Source organism: Mixophyes fleayi, chromosome 1 (genome assembly GCF_038048845.1).
Source record: "Mixophyes fleayi isolate aMixFle1 chromosome 1, aMixFle1.hap1, whole genome shotgun sequence".
Lineage (NCBI taxonomy): Eukaryota > Metazoa > Chordata > Amphibia > Anura > Limnodynastidae > Mixophyes > Mixophyes fleayi.
The window spans coordinates 233,551,097-233,567,460 of NC_134402.1; the positions used below are offsets into that span (position 1 = coordinate 233,551,097).

Below are 16,364 nucleotides of genomic sequence, written 5' to 3' on the forward strand. Positions count from 1 at the left end.
GAGCAGTCGTTATTTCATGATTGACACCAACTTCTTCACCGCCCACTAGTTAGAGTAAAACTCGAAATCACCGCCCATTCTCCTTTTTGATTGGTCTAGAGCTGGAGCCTGGAATTTTTCTCATTGGGAAACACGGGTATCGTTGAAATACCGCCTCCTGCATGGTGCAAAAGGGAACGTCTGGAGAACTACCACTTAGAGGGCGGGTCTTCTGACGTCCGGCTGTTGTCACAGAGGAACGTTTGAGTGATGAACGTTCTAACGTCTCTCTCATGCACTCACACATGACACCATGCCGACCTCATAGCTCCGCCCCCGTGATCTCCAGCTTTTATTGTCCTAGCTCCATCGCCTCGGGTCCTCCCAACTCACTCTGGATGGTTTACTCGCCTGTCTGTCACGGAGCAGCTACACGGAAGCGTGGCGCCGGTGCTGTAATCTGCCTAGCAACCGCGAAGCCGGCTTTAAAGCGGTAATTTCGGTCCGCTCGGAGCCTGCTTTCTGTTCGCTTCGTGAAGTTACGGCCGGAGGTCCCGCTCCGTAAGCGGTATCGGAGGACAGGGCTGGTGTGGCCCAGGCGGCTGACTACACGGACCCACCACGGAGTCCTCCTTGTGGCCGGACTCGGGGGAGGGGTCAGACCCCCCCGCTGAGGTGAGTATGTCTGTGCATTGTTTGTGTATGTATGTATGTGTATATATATATATATATATATATATATATATATATATATATATATATATATATAGTGTGTGTGTGTATATATTAACATATATATTTATATATATATATATATATATATATATATATATATATATATATATATATATATATAAAATCTGCTGCTTCTTAGTCTACAGATATGCTAGTGGGAATCCCCCCGTGCAGTCATGCTTCTGTTTCTGGATAAACATAAAAAGCAAACTTTCCGTCGTAACTTCTGTAAAGTTAAGTTCTATGTATTGCAGTAAATAGAATACGGGAAGACGTAATACCTGACCCGTGATCAGCTCGATGGCTAAACCGTTCAGGCACCGGGGCTATATATGCGGGCGGTACTTCTCCCCGTCTTTCAGCCTGTTCAGTGCTTAGTCACTCAACACTTTTCATTTAATTGACATATCTTCTATGCAATTTTCATACTACTTCGCAAAACACACTTATAATTTAGCAGTGTTGTAATTGATGCCTACAGAGCTTGCACTCTAATACTGGGATAGGCAGCTGACCTTCCTTGGGGAGCTTGACCCTTCCCCCATATATCTCTCTCTGTAGCAACAGGCCTGGTGAGTAGTGACCCTTATGGCCTGTAACATGTATTAAATCATGCTTAATTGCTGCTTTTTATGGCTGAACTGACCCCATCCTCCATTCACCAGCCCATCCTGGGTGTGGTACTTATTGTAATTGAAGGTATTTTGGTCTCCGTTTTCACATCTCTTCATGTGGGGCTTAGATTTCTTGGAGACTTTTTTTGTTTAATGTGTCCACTTGTGTGTTTGCCACCAGCATCAAAGTACTTTCTCAACATTCCCATGTCTCTGGGATCTGTATAAATGCCTGGAAGAGTTTAATATACCACTCTCCAAATATTTGTACAAACACATTCAGATAAATAACTACAAATTCACAATATAAAGATCATGTTTTTTTTTTTTGTTTTTTTTTTAGACTTGTCTGATCCACAGACCTTGGAAAGTATTACATTGAATAAAGAAAGTAAACAGAAGTAGCAGTTTATGTATTACTTCAAAAACACATACATTTAGTATTCAAGGTTATGTTGGCTTAAGGTGCAGTTACTATAATATCAGTATGTCAGGAATGTTTTACAATCTTACTGTGAACGGTGAATTCTGTTACAGCACTAACTGGCACTGAAGATGTTAAATGATGTTTGGCACTGCTGGATACTCTCAAAATGGCTGCAGTCAGTGACGTCTGTCAGAAGGGTTAATGTGCTTATTGAGCAGCTAGGTGGCTTCTGCACAAATAGTCACAGAGGATGTTCCCTGCCAGCTGAAAGGCAGAGAGTGGGAGAGCGATACATTACTTCCGGTTAAACCTAGCTCACCATAACCCCTTGGTTTCTAAATTGAGCTTGTGAAGCTTTGTCTTAATTTTTTTGGGGAACCAAGCAGAAAGAAAACCTTTAATTCCGGATTCTCCTTAATCACTTTCTTACAGTTTTAAGTCACTATAATGTTCACTATATATTTGCTCTTAAATTTGTTCATTTTGGTGTTTTAAAGACTGTTCAGTGCTTGCCAAGTGTCCGCAATTAAAGTTGTCCTTCCTATTTGCTGGTAATGCTTTTTTATGCCAGTAACACCTGAAAATCGCGTTCTAAATAGGATGATTTGTTTTCTTAAGAAGTCATTCCCACTATTCTAGAAATGGTTAAGATTTTAGAATGCATGCCCTGTTTTTAATAAGTTAGTGTGCTACCAGTGCAATAGAGTATATTGGTAAAAGCGCAGTGAATGGAAAGTGCATGGAAAACTAATTTAAAGCACATGTTTTAATGCATGTGAAAATACACATGCAACGGCATCTACCGGTAATTGTATTTTTACAACAGATTCCCACTGAAAGCACCTGATCGGCAGTACTTGAAGTTTGGCACTTTAAAATGGGTAGGAGTGTGATCAGGAGAACTAATAAATGCTGCAGTCTCGGATATTGGGGTATCTGGTCCTCATACTCGAACCCCCTCTCTGCATCACACACTTTTTACATTATTTCCTTATTAACGTTTATATAGTGCCCACATACGCCACAGCACTTTACAGTTGGGGGCATACACATTAATAAAACAAGACTGGATATTAGCAAATACAAATGGGTATGAGGGCTTTACATGGGGTTAAGTACCACATATTGTATTTTGTCCACAAAGGTTTACATGTGTAAAAGTTGGGGTACACACCTTTCACACTTGAGTGGCAACTCAAAAATAGAACAAAACAAGAAAACTACTGCAAATTGATGTCCTCACATGACTTGTACCTGATTTTCCTTAGTTTGGCCACTACACTATAATTTAATATGGTATACAGTTGTGCTAGAAAGAACAGTAGACTTTTCTGTATAAATGTGACCTTAACAAAAATGTTACTGTTATTTTAAATATATCCTATAAGAAAAATATGGCATATATCTGGGTCACTTGTATCATCATCATCATCATCATTTATTTATTTATATAGTGCCACTAATTCCGCAGCGCTGTACAGAGAACTCATTCACATCAGTCACTGCCCCATTGGGGCTCTCAGTCTAAATTCCCTAATATAGACACACATACACAGACAGACAAAGAGGGAGATAGACAGACAGGGAGGCAGACAGAGACTAGGGTCAATTTTTGATAGCAGCCAATTAACCTACCAGTATGTTTTGGGAGTGTATAAAAAAGTAACGAAGATTAAATGATAGTGAACAAGTTTTTATAATGGATTATGTTGGTTACATGTTTTAATAGTCTCATTATAATGAAATGTTAAATCTAATCATTTTCAGTGTCACTCCACAAACTTACCTTAATAATCACCAAGTCGCTATGGTGGCTGCAGCAAGTGCCACTTGTGACCAGATGGGCTTAACTTGTCATCCGGTATTGGTCTCTGGAGAGGGATCATACACAGTTTAGCTGGATTTTCGTATTGCATTTACTAAACGCTCCTACTAGTGTCACCTACCAACAGACACTTGCCGGCCACAATTGCCAACTGCGCACTATTTGGAGGAGGATAGTGCTGCCAGCACCCGACTCCTTCACTGACACTTGGTACCACTTGCTTCAGGGTAGCTGGTATAATTGCTGCAGAGCCTTTTTGCTGTGAGCTGACTCATGCAGCTAGCATGAGAATCAGCCTGGAGGCATTTCACACCTGTAACATTGTTGCTATTGGCAGGACCCGATTTCCACAAATTGCCAGGGAGAGGGAGTCTGTCGTCTCTCAACCCCTGGTACCATCAAAGATTAAATATCCTGCCTAAAAATACTTCTAGTGACCTTGCCCTATTGTCTGGCTCCCTCCTGTAGCTGAATTTGGCTCCAAAGAGTGGGCTGCCAGATCCAGGGGCAGCAGTCCATATTTGAATTAACTCCCTGTTTGTGTTCAGGAGGCCATTGAAAGCACCTCTGGAATCCACTGCACTGAGGCTGCTGTTGGGGGGTGACTCCAAGGCTGGACCACCAGGGTTGGGGAACGCCATCTGCACTCCAGTGCACTGGTCTCCACAAACAACTTGTCTGATGGATCCCCACTGGACTACCAGGGAATAGTAACAGCATGCATTTTGTTTATTTAAATATACATCTTAAATGCAACCATTTTAAAATGGGCACAATTTATTATATCAACTATAAAGTACAAATGTATATATTTCAGGCTCAATTGTATTTTATAGTTGTTCTGGGGAGAAGTGGATCCAAAGTGTATTAAGGCAGCATCTATTGTAGCGCTGGTATAAGGGTTGATTTGTTGTTCTATATAATTTAGTATATAGTTACTATAGGATAGTGCCAGGACTTAACCGGTTATGTAGCACCAACACATTAGGTATTTACATTTATTAAATTCATACATTAATATATAATACATGTGCAGGCAAATTTCTACTACGGCTTTAACCTTTTTAGCAGTGCATGGTGGACACTTAACTGATGCCACAGTGTTCACATTGAGTATATATTTACATTTAGTAAATAAAACAAAAACCCTGTATTTATGTACCCCCAGTATATAGGTGATTTAGTCATTCAGCACTGCAGTATTGGATATTAAACCTTCTGATGCTGTGGTGGCCATCTTTAAACACGTGTGAGGTAAGGGGATCGAGGAGGGACCTGGCTACATCTTTTTCAGGACCCACACTATCATTAATAGTCTGTTATCTGATAAAGGGATTAGGAGTAGTTTTATTATGTTCAAGGTCCCTGATTAGTATAAAGAGTGTTTGCCTATTTCAACTACTAGAGTGCTTGTACATGATGAAGGGAATTTCTTATGACATCACCTAGTACTTCCTCTTATTAGGGATTGGATAGCTGAATCAGTTTTTATGTGCAAGCCATTACTTATATATCCATACTGACGGTGTGTGTGTTTTGGCTCTGTAAGGACATGCCTAAACAAACTTTCTTCAGTTGTGATTCAGCGCACAAAAAAACAATTTGTGGGGTACAAAGATTCATTCATCATGGATAGCACTGATATAGGCAGCTTGGAGGTGATTGGGTGTGAATGATGTTGATAATTAGTTGTTATTTTGACTTGGTAAACTTCGAGATGCCTATTTTATTTCTATTTTGGGCAGCATAAGTAACGTAACAGAGATCAGCGGATCACTATTTCCCGGCCTGCAGTGAATGAAATTATATAGAACATGCAGCACCCCCCCGCCCCCCCCAAAAAAAAGATCCGCTGTAAAAATCCTTGTGGAGTCATTGTATCCATTTCCATGCTCGCACGGTCAGTCTCTCCTCTGGTTTGGATAAAAATACCTGCATTTGTATCCCCATAATTATCTCCTAGATCCAGTAAAATTTCACACTTTTGTGGGATAACTCCAAGTATGCAATGCATCATACACATGGATGTGAATAAGGCATCATGGTCTGTTGCATTGTGGGTGCTTTCCCTGTGCTGTGTAAGTTCAGAAAATTGGGGTTCATTGAAACCTTTGGTGAATGCACATGCACTTGCTGAGAACAGGTAGGTCTTTGGCCATGAGTCAACTCTTTGTCCTTGGGGCACTCGCTGTAAACGTTGCCTGTAGGTTCACCCTGTTGCCTAAACATGTTTTTACCAAAGGGGTCAGTTGACTTTAATTTTATGGACATCTGTGTGTAGGAGGCCTCAAAGTAACCCAGGGAACATTTAAGGAAAAATTTTTGGTTTGCGTTTTATTTTTTTTGTAAATGTCTTGTGGTAAAAGTACAAACATTGCAACTAAATTGTTCACACATCAGGTTTTTGTTTGAAAAGCCACATTCTATTCTCCAGTCTATTTTGTGTTTCATACTTTTTTTTTTATTTCAAAACTTTAGAATGGATTTTGATTTGACCTGATTTTGAGCTTTGGAAAGGAATAGCAATCCCCAAGGTGGAGTAAAATGTATGCCATCAGTAAACTGCCCTTAGTGTCTAAATCTGTGTTTATTTCTAAAATGTGTATATTCACTCGCATCACTCTACTAATTGGATGATAAGACAGGTTTCCTGAAAGGGGCACTATTCCAACAGTAGCGAATAATGTATGAATAAAAAACATGGCTTTACTGAGGGCAGCACAGATTCTATGAAATGTGTGCGGATGAAAGTTTGTACAAGAGTCGCTACTTTAGTATCACTCGCTTGACACTTCATTTCTGCCAATCCGACAACTTGTCTGGTTTTGATAGTTACATTTTCTACCTCTCGAGTTGTTACTAGATGATGATGGCACATTCTCTATAATGTCTATTTTCAGAAGAGCACAAGTCTGCCAATTGCTATTTGTATGTACAGTGAATTGTAGCACATTTTAGGGCTGATTTTATTCACCACAAGGTGCCACCGAACTGACTGCGCTTATTTCTGCCTATTACGGGAAGGAGACTCTGCTCATTGTTCTATGGGACCTAAGGGAAATGAGCAGAAATTTCAGTTAGGACAAGGCGATAGGTCTCCGTGTACTGTTTCGGAGACGCATTGTCTTCTGAACAGGACACAGGTAAGGGGCATTCACACAGCCAGTAGGTGTCAATACCTCTTACCTGTAAGTATTCCATATCCTTTATATATTTAGCTTTCACACATATGTGCATGAAAACTAAATTACCTCTTGCTTGCAGTTACTAAATGCTTTCAATGTAGATCCACTTTAAAATATATAAGGCCTTTGCCCAGGGAGTTCCATGACCTCGCTAAGTGGTACTGTTCATTATGTGTGTGTTTTTTTTAAACGCAATAAATTTTGATTAAGAAATTTACGCTTGAAATACAAATCATATATATCAACTTTGTTAGGGTGTGTTAAAGGAAGAAAAGAGAACAAAGGGGATAAGCAACACCAAACTGGGAAAGGAAGGGAGCGGTGAGAATGAGACAATCATACTAAAAAGGCTTCCACATATAAAGAGATGGTACAGTTTTTTTGTATGAAACTGGAAGCTGGAAACATTTCACTAAAAAAGAATAGCAACTAATTTTTTAAGCAAAAAATCTTGGGGCATGGTTTAAAAAATATGGGGTGGATGCATGCATATACTTCAATATCTATGCATGCATTGCGCTGTATGTTACATAGTACATTGTCTAAAATGACCAGAGTATTGTACATTTTACAGCTGAATGACCAGCACATTATAGCCGTCATTGCCCAGCATATACCAGGACATTTTGTAGGCTTACTTTAATTGGATCGTCTTAAGCAGTTTTTATTATTATTATTAAATATTATTATTAAGTTTGCCAGGCATATAGACAAAGACCCTCCCTTATGTTGCCTAGAGCTTTGCATGCAGTACCTTATTTTGGATAACAGTGAGATAAATATCACAAATAGTGAATATGCAAGTCAAATAATGAAATCTGGAAGCCCTTGCAGAACAGTGGTGTAAGGGTCATGTGACTACAGGTAACTGAAAGGAAGGGTCCTGACAGCAGGGCTGGGACAAATCTTTCCTTGCTGAGTATAACTGACTCTCTTTGTACCCCAGTACCTTGTCTCCCCTTGCTAAGTATGCTTGATCCTGGTGGGAATAGGGAATGACAATCCATTATCATAATGTATGTTCTCCCAGTATTTGTGCATGTGTGCTCCAGTTTCCTCCAGCAGTCCAAAAGCATACTGGTAGGTTTATTGGCTGCTGACAAAGTTTATCCTAGTTTGTGTGGTAAGGAATTTAGGCTGTAAGCTCCAGTGGGCAGGGACAGTTGTGAATATTTTCTCTGACTATACTCTGTGTAATATCGTGACGCTCTATAAAGAACAATGTAATCTACCTGCCTGTCATATCTCTAGGAGACCAGATCAGTAGCAAATGTTACTGACATTGTGGGGTAGATGAGGTGACGTGATCTATCTCGGGTACAGTCCATGGAGACTGCATCTGAGTTCTTAGCAAAATCTCAGCTCATTTTCCCTCGCATCCCATAGAAGTGCGAGGGGGAAATGAGAAGAGATTTCTGTACCATAAGCTGGCAAGGTGAGCAACTGGACATCGAGGCGATGTCCGGCAGCTAATTGAATCTGCCCCTAAATGTTTGTGTAGCTTAATGATGACCGTTTAACAGTTTTGTTTTTTCCCCCCAACAACCATGCCACTTTAGTACTTATTTATAATGGATGACTCCTTTTGAAATGGTGTGGGAGAAGGTGCATTTTTTTTTTTTTACTTAATCAGCAGCTAAAGTGTAGTTTTAAAGATTTCTCCTCTGCTTTGGGGGAATACCTTCAGGCTTCTGAATTCCAACAATATACAGTGGCCACTCAGGGTCTTCCTGTCTGTCACCCAGAACTGGAAATGGCTGCATACCCAAGCAGTTTCCATTATTTTTAAATCCCTACTTAGCAGCAATTGCTGGCTTGGGGGTTCCCTTACACAAGGAATAACAAATGGGTAATAAAAAAAAGAAAAGATTATACACTGCACAGTGACCAGATTATTTGTCCATCCACTCCTCCAATACAAGATCAGACTAAATATGTTTTTATCTACCTAGTAATTGTTACTTTTACTCCCCCCAATCGCCGTTTACACGAAAAAGGATCTACACCACCTTAGCTCGCTAGCACTTCCTTCCCACTTGTGACACCACCTAATTGACCGTTACTATTCTTCCATTTGCAATACTGGCACTTGCACAAAGCACTGATTATTGCATCATAGGACTAAGGTATGCCCACTTCCTAGCTGGAGTCTTGGAGGAAAATGGCTGCACAGAGCAGCCCCAAGGCCTTCAGTTGTTCCTTTTACGGCCCAAGTTGAACCACCCAGGTGAGGGATGAGCAGGAGGACCAATTACAATCCGCAAACAAGTGGTTGTGGCTTGTAATTGGTTCTCCCGCTCACAATCATTACCATAGCTATTTGAAAGGAAAATGGCTGCCTGGAGGTGAAAAGGGCTTAGACACTTGTATATATTTTACCTAGGTGGTAGGGCAGCTTCAAATCCAGGATGCTAAAAAGGGAAGTAGGTAATTTTGAGTGTGAAGCACTGATCTATAGGGTGGAGTGAACTCAAAAAAAAGGATGGCATGCATTACAGTGACAAAGGAAGTGTCCCTAGAGCAGATTTCTGTTCAGATATGATGTAGTCTCTAACAAGTCCCTCAGGAACAGATAGTGATTCCAAATGAAGAGGGAGAGAGGTGGAGGCTCTTATGTCTTCTATAGCAGGTATTAGCCAAATTTTTATTTGCTCCTTGGTTAGAGTGGGAATGATAGATTTTTACATTTCCCTACCCACACAACATTGAGTGGTCAGTCAGATATGCTGAAAATCAGAAAGCTGGTTTTGGGGGATCTTTAGAGTTTCTGTGTAGTAATGCTATCCATAGCTCAGATAGAGTAGTAATGTGTACTGTATAAGATGTGAATTTGCAGACTGTAACTGTGTGTACATTTCCAGCACTTCTGGCTAGAACCAATCAACTAGAATATTATGGTGATATCTTGTATATATCTTGCACGGTGGCATAGTGGTTAGCACTTCTGCCTCACAGCACTGGGGTCATGAGTTTGATTCCCGACCATGGCCTTATATGTGTGTAGTTTGTATGTTCTCCACGTGTTTGCGTGGGTTTCTTCCGGGTCCTCCCACACTCAAACCAGTATGGTTTTTGGAGTGTGGGAGGAAACCGGCTGCTATCAAAATTGACCCTAGTCTCTCTCTCTGTCTGTGTGTGTTAGGGAATTTAGACTGTAAGCTCCAATGGGGCAGGGACTGATGTGAATGAGCTCTCTGTACAGCGCTGCGGAATCAGTGGCGCTATATAAATAAATGGTGATGATGATGTATATATGATGGACCATATGTGGAGTGAGGTACTATTTAAGGTAGACTTTTAACAAGGGACCTATTTAGTAATGGTGACTTCATTCCCCCCGCCCCCATTATTAACTATCTTCCATTAGGTCAACAATGAGGTGTTAATACAAGGCAGTCATTTATTAAAAAAACATGCTGGGACAGCACTTCTCATAAGTGGCTGTCCTGACGATGACTTTACTTTAGCAAAAACTTCAGGATCTGAACAAGAGTCTAATGCACATGCGTGACCTTAGGTCACAGTCATTTTCATTATTTAAAGGAGGGGAGAGCATGAAGCCTGTCGAACAGGGATCTGAAGATCCCCCTCCTTCAAACAATGCTCTCCCCCATATGGCAGAGCGGCTAACGCCATTAGGGTCAAGCTCCAAAAAGCTAGGATAGGAAATATCCTGCGTTTTGGCTTTTATTAAATAGCTAGGATACTAAATTATGCCTAAACAGTTTAAGGCTTAATAAATAGGCCCCCAAGTCTTTTAATACGTTGTGGGTGAATATAAATAAAATAAAATCAAACTAAGCAGTTGGGTACGTTTTTAAAACTTTTTCTTTTACCCTTTATTACTGACCATTCAGTTCAAGCGATGAGATAATGGTAGAAAGTAACTTTTCCTGAGAGGATAAAATACTATACTTTTCGTTTGTAAAAAGAAAATTTCTTTAGACAAATGAGTCCAAAACTTGTGAATCTTTAAATGTTTAAAATGACTGGGTCACATGAGGTACAAATATTTTGCACTCTTTGATCACAATCAGGTTAAGTATTTTTCTCAAATTTGTCAGTAGAAATTATACCACTTGTTTCTTACATCAATTCTATATTACAATGAGTTCCCATCAGTTTATCATATAATTGAACTATCCACTATGTGTATAATAGTTTACACATTCGGCAGTACCCTCTCGTCAAATGTTACTCTTGTAAGGAGTGGTAAAAATATTTAACCATTGAACTGTTATGTATTTTATGTAGTGCATATCTCACGGCCACTCTCCCGTGTCCTGTATAGTCTTGTTCCGGTGGGTGGAGTGAGCCTGTTCCTGCAATCTGTGCTTTGCCCACATGTTTTCCCGGGCACTTACTCACACTCAACTTTACACACACACTGTTTCCTTTAAGACCCCGCTTGTCTTCGCCCAGTTTCGGGTATTGGGATTAAAGGGCCGGCTGCGCATGCGCGGCTGGAGCCTCCATGTGTAAGAGGCGCATTATTTGGCAACGTGAGCAGAGGCCAGGACTACCGGGGATCCGTGTGTTCGGGGACCCGGCGAGAGAGGCCTCATCCCGGCCTGGCCCAGCCTGCCGTCCTGGTTATTCTGTAAGTGGGGCACACAGGAAGGGTGATGAAACTTTATTCTGCGGGCTGCTCTTTAGGATTCGATCAAAAAGTTGTATTATTATTTTATTTAATGAGTCAGATGCTCCTCCTTGTAGGTGGGGGAGGGGGTGGCGATGATTCATTAGCCCCTAATTATTTATTAAGCCCCTTTTCCATTCAATGTTCATCTCCTTGTTCTCCTGCTTCCTCGTATTTGGGGTATCGTACTCCCCCGGTATGGAATCTCTGGCAGAAATATTTAAGTTGTTACTGATTACGTGGTTATTTACTTGCAATTGTTTGTTCTCTTCCGGTTATCCTATTAGTGTCTCTAGGTGGGGGGAGGGGTTGGTCAGCTGTCTCCCCCTTTTAATATAGTTTTCACTCCCCTTAATGGAAGAGGGGATCCACGTTGCTTTTGCGAATTCCACCGCATTGAAAGGGTTAAAGAGGGTGGGTGGTGCTGGAGGGCGCAGATGTCCCTGGGGAGGTGGGAAGTATCCCGGGAGTTACACGCTTAATATCCTGCCACTGCCTCAGTGTGGAGAAGTTTTGTTTTTATGTCAGAACATGGGGATAATATGGCTTCATCCCAGACGTCTTTTTATTTTCTCTAATAAGCAGAGGCCACCCTTGTACTTGGTGAGGGTTAATTGCATCACCCGGCACTGTAAGGGTGGATCGGTAGGCGCGGTCTACTGATGGGGACAAAGGTGGTAAAGGTTATTTGGGGTCTGAACCCCCTACCAACCCGTAGAAATAGGCTCTGGTGTAGACATTTCCACTAAGGTATTGGCTGCCTGGGTTTGGTGGTAATGGGATGGGTCATCTTTTAAGTCTATAAATTGTTGCTTTTACACTGTTGTAAAGGTGAAAATATGTAGTGAGTATTTAAGGTATATTGCTGTTATAGGTGGAGTTCCATGCAAGAAGGGGGATTATTATCTCCATCTCTCCCCCCCCCCCCCCCTCTGTTAACCCTGATTGCAGACTGGGTTCACTGTCATAATAGGAGTCCCTCCTCTCTCCTTTTTTTTTTTTTTTTTCCTTTCTGTCCTTCCTGCTGTAAAAGGTGCATCAGGCCCAAGGGTTGCTGCAGCCTGCACCTTCTTTTGCCTTCTAGAGATGTTCACTGTGACTTTCACACTATATAGAAAAATTAGTTATTTCAATATTTTTGAAGTTATGGCATTATTGGACAAAGGTGAGCACAGCTCCATGGACTGTCTGTTGCACCGAACTTTTAGAAACACTAATTTTTTTGTTTCAGCTTTTTATCCCATCCTTTTTCGCACAGCTTTATTTGGCACTAAAGTAAGATATCTTTACAATTTGTTTCTACATTTTACGCATAATTCTAGTGCTTTAACAACCGTGGCACTTAATGCCTCATTACATTTTGAATTTTCAAAAGATATACTTTTGGATAGTAATCTTAAACTTTATATTTGTTTTTATACCTTTGCACAGTTACAGTACAATATCAATCCTGGTACAGAGATTTAACTTGGAGTTGAGTGTTTTATCTGCATCACTTGGAAATGTTATACACTAAGTAATTTAGATACAATGGCCTTTAATAAATAACCTATTTTGGCATAATTGCGCTAAGTGATAAGATTTTGGTTCTCATCTGTTCTGTTTTCCAGCCAGTAGTGTGTCTGAATGTATGCTGTTTGTTTAGCTAATTTTTTTATTTTTCCTAAATTGAGTTATACCACTTTGTAATGTTTTTTTTTTTTGTTTTTTTTTGGGAGGCAGGGGGATTTTTTTTTTTTTTTTTAAAGTGCTCTTTTCTTTCTAATACTTTTATTTGAAGCTGCTTTTGTTTACATAACAATATGAAACTGAGGAGCCGGTTGGTAAAAAAAAAAAAAATTCTGTCTACTCTACTTTATGCTTTTCATTTTTTTTTTTTATTATTTTGAAAGAGCTAAAGAAATGAGAAAAGAGCTGAAGCAAATGAGACCATACCAGAGCACTTTTGTTCTCAGAAGTAATGCGGCACAAACCATGATGAGTTCACCGTTTTTTCATTGAATGCATTACTGAGGTTGTGGGTGCTGTTTTAGCATAGTGTTATGAAATGTTTTGTGTGAACTCTACATGCCAAGAGCAGGTTATAATGGTTCCTGGCCATTGCAGTTAGGTGCAGGCAGCTATGTACTGTATGGAAGGCTGCAGATAAAAAGGTGACACAATCCAGGTGTTGGAGTGCTTTTTTTTTTTTTTTTTCTTTGGTCACCATGACAATCTAACCAGGATTTTTAGAGATCTAGTTCTGCAGAAAGCAACATGGAAGGTGGCAACTGTTATATAATGTAATCGCCATTTTGCAGTTACGAAGTGTGGGAGATGTGAGAAAATGATGCTTTATGGAACAGGTGATGTAGTCATGGGATGCTCTCCCAGTTCAAGAAATAGGTGTATCATTTGGAGTGTTGGTAACAAATACTAGGTAGGTTAGGACAGTCGAGTACGAATATAAAGTAATGACTGAATTCAAACTAGGGAGGTTAAAAACAGCTGGATAGGACTCTTTCAATGTATTTGTTGCTGAGCCATTAAAATGATCATCTGATAACTGCATGCTTGTGTGACTTATCTTTCTGAGATTATTTTGGTTAGTAGTTTTTGCCTAGGACAGTGGTTCCCAAACTGTGCGCCGCAGCTCCCTGGGGTGCTGTGGCGATCTCGCAGGGGTGCCGGTGGTAAGTAAGGCAGGGGGGCGACTTGGTAACGATTTTGGCTTAGGGGTGCCTTGAAAAAATTATGGAGATCCTAAGGGTGCCTCGAACTGAGAGTTTGGGATCCACTCTTTTGCATTAGTTTAATAGGAGTCCTACTTAACAAATGCATGTTCTGATGGATTTTCACATGCACAGGTGGGAATGTAGCCATGTAAGATGACTTATACCCAAAAAATTTTCATAGGCATGTGTTTAACATTTAAAATATAAAAGTGTTAAAACAGCAGGGGCGACTTATTTAATGTGCAAAAAAATTAAAATTAAATCTCCCAACAGTAGTAATCCTAATATGATAGTGCTTGGGGCAAGTTTAACTTCTCTGCTGTGCCACCATCTGGGCATTGATCCTAGTCTGTACCAGCACTGGTGGGATGATGTATGTGGTATTTGCTACATTATATATGCACAAAGTAATGTTTCTATATTCAAGAAAACTACAATGCTCTCCCTGCCCCTGCTTCACTTTAATTTTCTTTCTAAAACCTCCATTTTAAAAGGAAGTGTTGGGTTAGTAAACCTATATTGTGTATATATGAATAGACACATTTGATTATGTGAGTTTATGCCTTAAAATCCAAAATGAAAGCGAGAGTTGGTTTACCCTATGGTTTTCATACCTCATAGCTGCAAAATTGCACAGTAAAGCTCATTAACATAGTGCAACATTTTTCTGCAAGTCTTTGTTTTGCTAGAGTCCATCAATTTGTGGACAAAAATTACAATGAAAAATGGGGTGCAAAATTTTGCAGAGATTGGTTGGATAATTTTTAGTTGGTGTCCACCTTGAAATTGTCTTAGCAGGCAATTAGGAACACTTGTGCAGATAAAGGTACATTACAGGTCCTCAGATTTTGTAGTTCTTAATGGACTCCTAGCTTGTGAGGCTAAATATATTGTCCTTGAATATCTCTATGGATACTTTAACCCCATACCCTCCACTGTAACTTTGGGGAATTCTAAAAAGGGAAACAGCATAATTAGTACCGAGTTGAATGAAGTTCTAAGATCCCACACTCCGCTAGGCTCACCTGTAGCCCTCCAGCCCAGAAGTGATCTCTTGGTTTTTTTTTTGTTTGTTTTTTTAGTGGTTCTAATGTCAAAATGCCAGCACAGAGACTTTATTTGGCTTTTTGCAGCAATGTATTGTGTGACTTTATGCTGATATGAATCGCCAGTGACCAGCATGTCCACCAAATACTGTTTTAACCTGTGGTTTTAGTTGTCTGAAAACCTCACAGTACTGTTCTGATGTCTTGGGCTAGTCCTACATAGGCTGCATTTGTAGTGTCACACACATCACATGCCACAAACCATGTAGAAAAATTCACATGAACAGGATGTGTGTCTTGCTGTATGTAAAAGACTGCTTGAGACTTTTCTTCCAGATAGATAGATATATATATAGATAGATAGATAGATATATATATATATTGATCTGTTAAGGCACAAATGGCTTTACTTGGCATAGACTGACATGTGGAAGAACACTTGTATGTTTGGGACTGATTTACTGCGTGGGCATAGTATATGCCTAATCTCTTTAGCTGGTACTGTGTGCTTTCTTTTTCTCATCGAATTGCTATTTTACTGATGCCTATTTCTCAGTTCTGTGTGCAGCTATAGTACTTAAATCACACATGCAATCAAAAATACTTAAAAAGAAATGCTACATTTTAAATGAGATACTTTTGTAGTGTCTTTTAATGCTGGGTTACTTATTGTGAGATTGTTTTGCAGATTTATTGGATTCTGTAGCTGCATGAAGTACATGCTATTACCTGTAATGTATCTAGTATGCTTCACCCTGTATTTCATTGGTCCAGAGATGAAGTAAAGTGAGTATCTTCAATGTGCCCAGAACTTTCATTAATGCCACGCCATAGTAATTTATAGTGCAAAGGCACAATTGATTTGTACAAGAGATTTTAATTTTGTCTGCAAAAATTTTATGGGGTAAATTTAATTCCCTGCGTTCTGAAGAACAAAGCAGCCCGCACACTATTACCGTTACTGGGGGGGGGGGGGGGGCTTTTTCCAGCACACGAAATGTGCTGCAAAACTCAGCTTATACTCGTATATACGGTAATATGCTAATGTTTGTCTGATAGGCTACTATTTTTTTTTAATGAACATTTGACTGATATGAGCTTTGGGCCTAATCCTGATTTCATGATGTAAAGGGTTCCTCTTTATCTGAAAGTGTATGTGTCCGTGTGGATGTTGCTTAAATGACTGTAAGGAGTAATTTA

At 40.0% G+C, this 16,364-nt stretch overlaps 1 protein-coding gene across 2 annotated transcripts in view; it reads left to right on the plus strand.

Annotated features, from left to right (window-relative positions):
• Positions 1-253: 253 nt before the first annotated feature.
• GATAD2A (GATA zinc finger domain containing 2A) overlaps positions 254-16,364 on the plus strand; it is a 49,360-nt gene continuing 33,249 nt past the window's right edge. Inside the window, exon 1 of one of the 2 annotated variants that reach the window (XM_075207757.1) lies at positions 254-654. Coding sequence is in view for 1 of the 2 variants with exons in the window: in XM_075207748.1 (XP_075063849.1) it covers positions 11,240-11,365 (126 nt within the window). In the remaining variant the exon portion in view is untranslated. Of the gene's footprint in view, positions 655-11,111; positions 11,366-16,364 lie in introns of those variants that run through there. The other variant, XM_075207748.1, reaches the window with a different exon arrangement.